Here is a 10,870-nt window from a genome sequence, read left to right on the forward strand (position 1 = left end):
TATGCTACTGCACAATCTGGAGACGCAAATAGGCAAAGTAACAATAGAGTTATGAAACAATAGGATAATATAATATTTTTCAATACCTCTAATTTGCTATTGAGTAAACAGGGGTTTGGAAAAATGAAATCATAGGAAAACAAAGATTCCCTTTAAATAGACTTCCAAATTCCATGCTGTATCAATTATATTACACAGCTTTGCCATAAAAACAGTGAAAAGATTTGTGGAGAGAGTGATTGAAGCCACAATGTGGAATGCCTGAGACTGATTTCAGTGCCATAACTCCTGTGACATTGTGACAGGAGAATTTATGGTTGATATACTTAAAACTTTAATGGGGAGATGAGGTTACGTGTTGAGAGATTTTGTGAGATCCCATGAAAGCCCTAATATATTCATATTTGCATGCACATACTATACAATCTATATTACAGTCACTAAAACACAGGACTGAATGTAGTACACTTAATTTTTAGAAATGTATTGTTAATTTTATTTTTCTTAAAACAATAATGGATCCAATTTAATTAATTTTTACTTGTTCCCTCTTACCTGCTAAAAAATATGCAGGATCTCTGTCCTCTGCTATCTTAAAACTTTGTTTTGTTTTGTTACAAATAGGCAAATAAAGAATATATTTCGTTCGCATCTATAGTTTTTATGATTTGGAATTGTTATTTCAGATTGTCTGCTTCCTTTTCTGGTTATAATATGCATAGCAACCCAGATGGCTAATATATAAACAATTTAAGTTATGTTGATTTAAATCACTTAGGATAACTCAGGAGGTTGCTGATACCCGGGACCATCTGTTTATTGCTCTATGTGTGACTTTTAGGCTTACAGGTGTGCTTTTCAAGTTCTTTACATGTCTTAGCCTCTGCCTTCCTTATGTATAAGACTGCATTTAACCCATTATGCCTCTTGAGACTCTGTTCTAAAACCTCCATCCCAGCCTGCTTTCTATTTTACCATTCTTCTTTATTCCTATTTTTATCTATCTATCTATCTATCTATCTATCTATCTATCATCTTTCTTGTTATTACTATCCTCAATAGTCATTTTGCAGAAGAGTGACTAGGAACACAGGCTTTGCAGTCCAGTTGGAATCTTAATTGGCTATGTATGTAGCTATTTGACCTTGGACAAATTCTTTCACCTTGATTTCCTCATCTGCGAAATGGAATATAATACCTACCTCATAGATTTGTTAGAGATAAAATATAAAGTATAATTCATTAAGTACCATTCCTGTTACATCGTTAGTACTGGTTACTATTATTAACATTTTATTTTAAAGGTTTTTTTTTTCTTTGTTTGTTTGTTTGTTTTTTTGAAAGAGGGAGAGCAAGAGTAGGGGCGGGGCAGAGAGAGAGGGAGAGATAGAATCCTAAGCAGGCTTATGCTCTGTGTGGAGCCTCATGCGGGTCTTGAACTCATGAACCACAAGATCATGACCGGAGCCAAAACCAAGAGTCAGATGCTTAACTGACTGAACCACCCACGCGCCCTATTGTTAACATATTTTAGAAAAAAAAATTCTCAGAATGACAGATATTCAGAAGTAAATTTTGAATACCATATACTAGAATGTCACACAATGGTCTTTTGGAAGGAATTTCTGTTTCCTTTTAAGCACCTGATTACTATGTGAAAGCACACACCACAACAAAATGTAAGTGTAACTAGGCGATTGCTTCAGGGTTCATGTACACTCCTTCTCACTGGATCCATGGTGATACTTAGGACCATGAATAGCTGAAGAAAAGTTTCTCTTGGCACCTGTCTGGGTTCTCTTCTGATGTCCCTGGTTACATATTACACTGTAATCTGCTTTGGAACCTCACAGTTACATCTGTAATTGTCCCATGTGGACTGAGCTGCTCCACATACAAGCTCTCCAAGGAGAGGAGCAGAAACCGATGTTTCCCATGTTAGCCCCTGTGCTGGACAAGACCTGTAGTTCTCACAATTCTGTGGGTTAGGTAATTATTTTTTCTTTAATTTTATGTGAGTTACTCTTTTTGAATGAAAAATCATCATAGTTTTTATTTGTTTATTTTTGAGAGAGAGAGAGAGAGCATGTGTGTATGAGCAGGAGAGGGCCTGGGGGGATGGTGGTGGGGAGAGAGAGAGAGAGAGAGAGAGAGAGAGAGAGGAGAGAAGAGAAGAGAAGAGAAGAGAAGAGAAGAGAAGAGAAGAGAAGAGAAGAGAAGAGAAGAGAGAGAATCTTAAGTAGGCTCCACACCCAGCACGGAGCCCGACGAGGGGCTCCATCCCATGAACTATGAGATCATGATCTGAGCTGAAATCAAGAGGTGGCCACTTAACTAACTGAGCCATCCAGGAACTCCAAGAAAACATCAGTTTTTAAAATATGAGTGTACTTATTCAGTCAATGGAAAAGAAAAATACAGTTAATCTGGCCTGTCTTGGAAATTCAGGTACATGGTTACGATAATTATGGTGTCATAATGTGATATATAATAGAGATATGATTTCTGGAGGATTAATCTGGTACATTGATCTACAAATCTGCTGATGAAATTCAAATATTTTTTTGTAAATGTGAGTGTGAATATAGTTTCTGTATGAAAAAAACAGGGTGAACAAGGTTGCCCTGTTTTGATGGTTGCAGAAAGAAACATAGCCACACATAAATCATTTGTGTATGAACCAGTTCAGTAGGAAGTCACTGTGTGCAGCTGCTTGACCCAAACATCTTATTTCCAATCTCTTTACAAGAAGTTTTAACACAAGTCCGTGGAAGGAATAACTTAAATCTCTAATATTACTTCAGTTAGCAAAGCATTAAAATTTCAAACTGTTTCAATTGGTTAGGGCCTATCCTTACAAAAATTGAGCCATAGTCCTCTGTTATCTATCCTTATATTATCCTCCATGATGTTAAAAATATACTTTATATATTTACATATAGTACTTTATAATCCTTTAATTCCATTTAATGTACAGTAATTATTTCCAAATTAAGGAAATGCTATGTATAAAGTTACAAAACTAACATAAAATAGTAATTTTTATTCACATAAAGAAGGTGATCCTTTACTCTTTTATGTCAGTGTCATTTAATTACGAAAGTAATACTGTTTCATAAAAACTCAAACAATACATTTGAAGTGTGAAGTAGAGTCCTTTCTCGAAAACCTCTTTGCCTCAGAGGGTGACCACTGGTTATAGTTTAAGTGTGACATTTCAGACCTTTTTCTGTGCCCATGCAAACACACAGAAGTATCTTGTTTTTGTTTTTAAATTTAATTTATTTTTTTAAATTTACATCCAAGTTAGTTAACATACAGTGCAACAATGATTTCAGGAGTAGGTTCCTTAATGCCCCTTACCCACTTAGCCCATCCCCCCTCCCACAACCCCTCCGGTAACTCTCTATTTTGTTCTCCATATTTAAGAGTCTCTTATGTTTTGTCCCCCTACCTGTTTTTTTTTTTTTCATTACCTTTGCTTCCCTTATGTTCATCTGTTTTGTACACACAGATGTATCTTGTAAAGGGTGACTTTAACATTCTTGAGGAATTAGGAGCATTGCTATTTGAAAAAAAAGTTTGATGATGTTAGTCATTATGTTAAAGGGAGTCATTTTCACAAATACTGGCAGATCGTTCTGTTGTAGCCCAGCTTTCCAACTTTGAAAGAGCAGTATTTTATAGCAGGTGTAAAGTCAAGGGCATTTAGTAAAATGTTTTACCTTTGATTTTCTGTACTTGCAGTTATGAAGAGTAAAATAATCAGGGAAGATGGGGAAAAGCCCATATCAATTAAAGTAATAAAACTGAGTTAATCCCACATCAACAATTTAAATCCCTTTAAAATTACTTGTTGCAGTCAAGAAACAATCCACCTGTTTGTTTGTGTTTTTTTTAGCATATTAGTAGTGGAATTTCTTAGGTTACTCTTTAAGCCTTATGTATATAGTGTTCTCAAGTTGTTAATGAAGATTTCCTGTTGTGAGGAAAAACTAGCACTTACTTGGTGTTTGATAATATAAACCACAGTGGTTATGGGGGCAGAGTGAGGTCTGTTAATGGCCAGTTGTATCTTGATGCTAATTTGTTCTGTTCCCAGGCTCTTTCTGCCCTAATATGCTTGTCACTTGAAGAAATATCCACAGAGGATAGGTATTGAACATGAGTTGTCATGTTTCCTTCATGTAAAACTTTCTGCTCAAATGAAAATGTCAAAATAATACAATAGCCAACTATGGAAACAGCCCAAATGTCCATTGACTGATGAATGGTTAAAGATGTGGTGTATGTATATGGTGGCATGCATATATATACACACACATATTATAAATATGTAAAATATATTTTTAAATCATGTATACACACACGCATGCACACACACACACACACACACACACACTCACACACAATGGAATATTGCTCAGCCATAAAAAGGAATGAAATCTTATCATTTGCGATGATGTGGATGGAGCTAGAGAGTATTATGCTAAGTGAAATAAGTTAGAGAAAGACAAATTCCATATGATTTCAGTCATACGTGAAAATTAAGAAACAAAGGAGAGAGGCAAATCAAGAAACAGATTCTTAACTATAGAGGACAAACTGATGGTTACCAGAGGGGTCAGTGGGTGGGGAGGAGGGGTGAAATAGGTGATGGGGATTAAAGAGTGCACTTGTGATGAGCACCGGCTATTGTACAGAAGTGTTGAGTCACTGTATTGTACACCTGAAACTAATATTATACTGTATGTTAACTGGAGTTTAAATGAAAACTTTAAAAAAATAAAACATTTGTGTTAAGCAAAAAAAAATAAAGTGCAATTAGGTACAATACGTAAGGAAAGGTGAACCTCAAATCCTTTGTAAAGCAAGGTAATGTAGAATGCAGGTGCATAAAAAAACCTAAGGGTTCTGTTGTTGTTGCTCTTGTTTTGTTTTGTTTTAGTGTAGTTGACACACGGTGCTACATTTGTTTCAGGCATGCAACTTAGTAATTTGACAAGTTTATACATCATTCTATGTTCTCCACAAGTGTGGCTGCCTCCCATTACATGGCTATTACAGTATCATTGACTGTGTTCCTTACGCTCTGCTTTTTATTCCCGTGACTTACCTCATTCTCTAACTGGAGGCCTGTACCTCCCTCCCTCTCACTTTGCTCAACACCTCCACTCCCCTTCTTTCTGGCAACATTCGGAAAACACCTAAGATTTAATTTGAGGTAATAGCTGTGAATGGTAACATTAATATCATTTTCATAGGAATAGTTTAATCATATATCTCTCTTCAGATTTTTTTAACCTCCTAAAAATTTTAAGTATGAATTTGCCACCTGAATAACTTTTTTTTTTCCCCCTGAAGATAATTTCCTACAGGATTCTTCTGTGGTTGGGATTTTACATTTTTGAACCAGAGCTCTAGCTTCATGGAGTTCATTGTCTCTCAGGAGAGACAGATAATTAGGCAACTTGCTGATCTTTCTGAGTTCAGTTCTGCGAGAGCTCGGGGCAGAAGCCCCTCTCTTATCAGTGGTGCAGGGTTGGGGAAGTGCCACCAAGGAGGGCTTCCCTGCAGAGGTGACTCCTAACATGATATCTGAGAGATGTGCACACATCAGTCAGGCAGAGAGTGATGGGCTTGGGCAGTGACTTGGGCAGGGAACCATCAGCATCTACAGAAGCCTAGCCATGAGAGAATGCAGGCACAGCTAAGTAACTGGTAGATGTTCAGTGTGGCAGTGTAGAATAATTACAAACATAGATTATGAACATAATGCATGTCCATTGCATACACAACTAGAAAAACACAGGAAACAAGAAAAAACATATACCATCACTAATTTTAAGCCGCAGAGTTTCCTGTGAACATTTCATTATGATTTTGTCATGACTTACACTTGTATTTGTAGGACAGCGTGTTTGGTATAATCCCAATTAGACTTAAGCGGTAGAGGTATGTGTAGGCATAAATTCAAATGCCTGTAGATGAAAACATTTTAAGTAAAATTGGGATTGAGCCCAACATGCTGTTTGTTACTTTATTTTTTAACTTTTTTTTTACATTAAAATATACTTAATTATTTTAATGCCCTTGGATAAAACCGTATTCTAAATGAAAACATTTCATCTCTGTGAATAAAAGAGAATATTCTTGAAGTTAACTATCTGTGTTCTTCTCTGCAGGAAGAATGTTTCCTGAACCTAGAGGCTCCTATATCAAGAGTATGTGGGTATGACACACCATTTCCTCACATTTTTGAGCCATTCTACATCCCAGACAAATGGAAGTGCTATGATGCCCTCCGAAAAATGATCAACTATTAACCATACTGGTAAGTCTGCCCTGCATTTTGAGAAAGCTAGCATGCCACTCTCATGAATGTACCATTTTTACGAAATTTTTTAAAGTTTATTTATTTTTGAGAGAGAGAGAGAGACAGAACACGAATGGGGGAGGAGCAGAGAGAGAGGGAGATACAGAATCCGAAGCAGGCTCCAGGCTCCGAGCTGTCAGCACAGAGCCTGGTACGGGGCTCGAACCCACGAACCCTGAGATCATGACCTGAGCCAAAGTCGGAGGCTTAACTACCTGAGCCACCCAGGCACCCCACCCATGAATACTATTAACCAATGGCAATGGTCATCAATGTGTTGGCAATTTCTAAAACAAAATGTGGACTTAAGAAAAAAGTTCACATTCATAGTGGTATATTTACATTGAATAGAAACGCATCGATTATTATTATCTGATGTATTATCGGATATCTATAAAACAGATGTGTGCACATATTAACATTGAGGAATCAATAAAGAGGAAGGTGCATATGCTCTGTGCCATGGTTGGATTGCAAATATACCTTGCTCCACTGTTCCAGTTTTATCCTCATTTCTGTATATTTTTATCAGCTATTTAAACTGTTCATGAAGAGGGTTAATTTCTGTTACTTAAAAATGGGCCTTCAGGGGCGCCTGGGTGGCGCAGTCGGTTAAGCGTCTGACTTCAGCCAGGTCACGATCTCACGGTCCGTGAGTTCGAGCCCCGCGTCAGGCTCTGGGCTGATGGCTCGGAGCCTGGAGCCTGTTTCCGATTCTGTGTCTCCCTCTCTCTCTGCCCCTCCCCCGTTCATGCTCTGTCTCTCTCTGTCTCAAAAATAAATAAAAAACGTTGAAAAAAAATTAAAAAATGGGCCTTCAAGCACCATTAATGTGGACTCCAGTGAATTAAACTATATGATGATCCATAACATAAAATTTGTATTATCTAAAAACAGGTTTGTTGAGCAGGAAACTTATTTATTGTGTATTAGGGAAGTTTCACTTAAAAGAATCCAGAACCACCGCCATTTCCAGATTCCTTTTTGGCAAGTGAATGTTTTGGCTTTTTTAAAGTTTATTTATTTATTTTGAGAGAAGGGGGAGGGGTAGAGAGAGAGGGAAAGAGAGAGAATTCCAAGCAGGCTCTGCACTGTCAGCACAGAGCCCAACACAGTGCTGCAACCCACGAACTGTGAGATCAGGACCTGAGCTGAAATCAAGAGTCTGACACTTAACCGACGGAGCCACCCAGGCTCCCCCAAGTGAATGTTTTTATTTCTTTTTTCTTTTAAAGTGAATGTTTTTAAATTGTGGATAATAAATTGATATTTATTCATTACGATTTTTCATGTCATGCTTACCCCTTTGGCAGTATTGTTCTAGCGAAAATGAATACCATTAAAAACTGTTTCGTTTTCAGGGCTTTAATACAGAAGTTACTATCACTGACACACTGCTTTATTTTATCTTGACATTTTTGAAATACATAGATAGGATTAAATTTTAGATTTAACGTTTGAATATTAACATGTGATATTTACATTTTAATATCTAAAAATAGTAATAACAATACATTTTGAAGAACCACCATCTTGCTAAGAAAAAGGGAGAATAGACTCTGTGTAGTAATGTAAGCACATACTTCTTCAAGATAAGAAATTCTGTCGTTCTTGAATTCTGTGTTTGAGGAGTAAACCTAGCCCACCTAAAAGCAGAGACATACCTTTAAATTTGTACAGAGAGAGAAAAAAATCCCCCCCCCCAATCTGCCACTGTGATCCCCAATTTTTTGGGCCCTGACAATGTTGCAGATGTAAATTTGGGCCCTTAGTCCCAAACACCAGGAACATATCCCTGGTGTTCTTTCAGACAACAGTAGATCTGGTGTCCTCTGAATGTCTATGAAAGCCACTGGCTTCTACAGTAAGTCACACCTATGACTAGTTAGAGGAACGCCATCTTTGTTGTCCATCCTATACCTTCCATGGACCATCTCTAATGGACAGTCAAGGTAATAATAATGTGTGGCCATAGTATTTAGGTGCTGATTTAAATTTGGATACACATTTCTTTTTAAACATAAAAAAATGGTTAAGCCTATCATGAAAACATGACAAAAGAAGAAATAGTTTTTCTGTGCTTAAAGCAAAATATGGCATTGAGGAAAATAGTCATGCAGTTAAGAAATCTGTTAGTTCGTGGTGGCCAGAATGTCTATAATTGTTATCGAATTTCTTTTACAGAAAAACTGGAAGATTGTGACTAGATATGGAAATATTTTTCTGAACATTTTTCTTTTTATTTCCTCAGACTTCTCTCTTCTTGAAAAGAGTTTTTATGAACTGAACCACCTTGGATAATGGCTGAAAATTTTAAATTAGTTATGGTATTAACACATATGAATCGATGATTTCCAGTAAGAGTGTCTCAGATTAACTTTTTTAAATGTTCCACTTGGTAGTCTTATAAATTCCATTTAATTACATCTGTAAATATTGGATTGGGATAATATTCAATAAAGCAAAATCAGATTGTCCTCAGGTCATGTGTCCTTTTTTTTTTTTTTCATTAGTTAAAAGAATTTTAGTCAGAGTAATAGATTATCTTGTCAATTAAATCTAAATGAAAGTGAAATGTTTAGAAATGCAGATTTTCAAATTCATTATATTTATTATAGTTCTTTGTGGTTAAGATGGTTGTATGTATGAAACTTGTGGAATATTTTTCCTCGTCCTTCTCTCTTGTCTCAACAAGATCCACTGATGGACATACTCACTTTTTCTCCAGAAGCTGGCAGGCGTGGCAGGATTATCCTTGCTGCCTCGCTTCCCAATTGTGGGAGCTGGACAGTATGAGCCTTTTTTTGTTATAAAATTGCCAAGCTTTTGATACAGTTGGAATTTTTTTTTTTTTTTTTTTTTTTTTTGCCATGATGTTGCAAAGCAAATATCTTTTTCCATGCCCTTTCTAGTATTACGTAGATGAAAGCAGAACAACATGAGCAACAACAAATGCTCTGGCAGAGGAAACCTCTGGGCTGGGGACATTGCCAGGGCCCCTCATTTCTCACCCTGCCCTTCGTCATAGTTTGAGACAGGCCTGAACAGCCTCAGGAACCTTCGCCGAACACCTCATCTCTGCGGGCCCGGCCCTCACAGATGGTGCCGTGAGGTCTGTCGCCCCTTCCGTAGATTCCAGAAAAGTTTGTTCTCACCAGTCCCAGCAGAAAGATCCACCTCCCTACAAATCAGAGAAATAGGGTCATATAGCATTTTCCTTTCTCTATGAAGATAATGGATATTTTCTTATGATGACAAATGTTTATTTTACTTTAAAACTACAGTTTAAAAAGTTGTGTTCTGTTCATTTTTATCAGATATATTTGGAGGATACAGAAATCTACAGTGATATTTGTAGATAGCAAGAAACTTGGAGGTAAATTAAAGGCACTTTATCACAGATTATATATAGCAATGGGCTGAAATAAAGAACCAGAGCACTTGCTAGGGTAAAAATAAAGCCCTGTGCTTGGTTTAAAAATAGAAACACCTGTATATTATAGAATGGGAAAAGATGTATTTGTCAGCAACAAGTTTGGAAGACATTTAGTGAATCCAGTTGGCTTATGAGACAAGACATTCTGAGTTTAAGATGCCAAAACTCAACATGGACCTTGACTTTGTTTTCACTGTCCTCCAAAGTCATGAGGCATCCTTGCGGGAAACTCTTAACTCACATGGTCAGCCTAGGAAAGCCAGGAAATATGCAGTAGTCAACCATATCTTGGCCTATAATGGGTTCTATTCAAACATATTTGTTTTAGCTGCACTAGGTTTTTTAGTTGATATAATTTATAATTTTAGTTAAAGCTACTTATTTTAAGTTAATTGCCTTTGATATCTTCTAAATACTATTTCTTCTATTCATCTGGTCTTGTAAGAATTTCCCCTTAAGCCATTTTAATTTTATTTTCTGTTACTCTGTTTTGAAATACCAAGCATGAAGACAACTGTGCGGATAATCTACGCACTAGGAGCCTGAGTTCCAAGGCATTTCCCCTTCCAGTTAGCCCTTCAGTCCCCACCACTAAACACCCTTTTCCCTCCCAAAATAAATGAGTTACAGTTAATATTAAACTCAGTTTGTGGCAGAGGATATATACATCTAAATAATTGTGATAAGTACATTTTCTTTACATGACGCAAATGCTTCACACTATAAAAGTGAGAATGGTGGAATGAGACACCTAGGAGGTGTTACATGAACACTAAATTCCAAGTCCCCAGGACTCTCAGCTCAGCACAGGAAAGCCACACTCTCTGGGACAACATGGATATATAAGTGAAGGTAATCTTCTACACTTCATACTTCCCAATTCCTTTAGGAAAAAAACATGATTAACGTCCACATTCTATACAACGGATAGGTATTACCCAAGTTACATGTACAGACCTGTATCCATTGGAAAAAACACAAGATCAAGATCACAAGCACAAGATCAAGAAAATGACCTCAGTTCAACCCTTTAGGTTTAAGTCACATAATCTAGAAAC

The 10,870-nt window shown here is 36.8% G+C and overlaps 1 protein-coding gene across 2 annotated transcripts in view; it reads left to right on the forward strand.

Moving 5' to 3' along the window:
* The window catches only part of BCKDHB (branched chain keto acid dehydrogenase E1 subunit beta), a 219,254-nt gene extending 210,401 nt beyond the window's left edge, over window positions 1-8,853 (forward strand). For both annotated transcript variants that reach the window (XM_042986716.1, XM_042986714.1), the window contains exons 10-11: window positions 6,186-6,334; window positions 8,628-8,853. In XM_042986716.1, the coding sequence (XP_042842650.1) occupies window positions 6,186-6,326 (141 nt within the window). In that variant the 3' untranslated portion in view covers window positions 6,327-6,334; window positions 8,628-8,853. The remainder of the gene's footprint in view (window positions 1-6,185; window positions 6,335-8,627) is intronic.
* The last annotated feature ends 2,017 nt before the right edge of the window (window positions 8,854-10,870 follow it).

The sequence above is a fragment of the Panthera tigris genome, chromosome B2 (assembly GCF_018350195.1).
Source record: "Panthera tigris isolate Pti1 chromosome B2, P.tigris_Pti1_mat1.1, whole genome shotgun sequence".
NCBI lineage: Eukaryota > Metazoa > Chordata > Mammalia > Carnivora > Felidae > Panthera > Panthera tigris.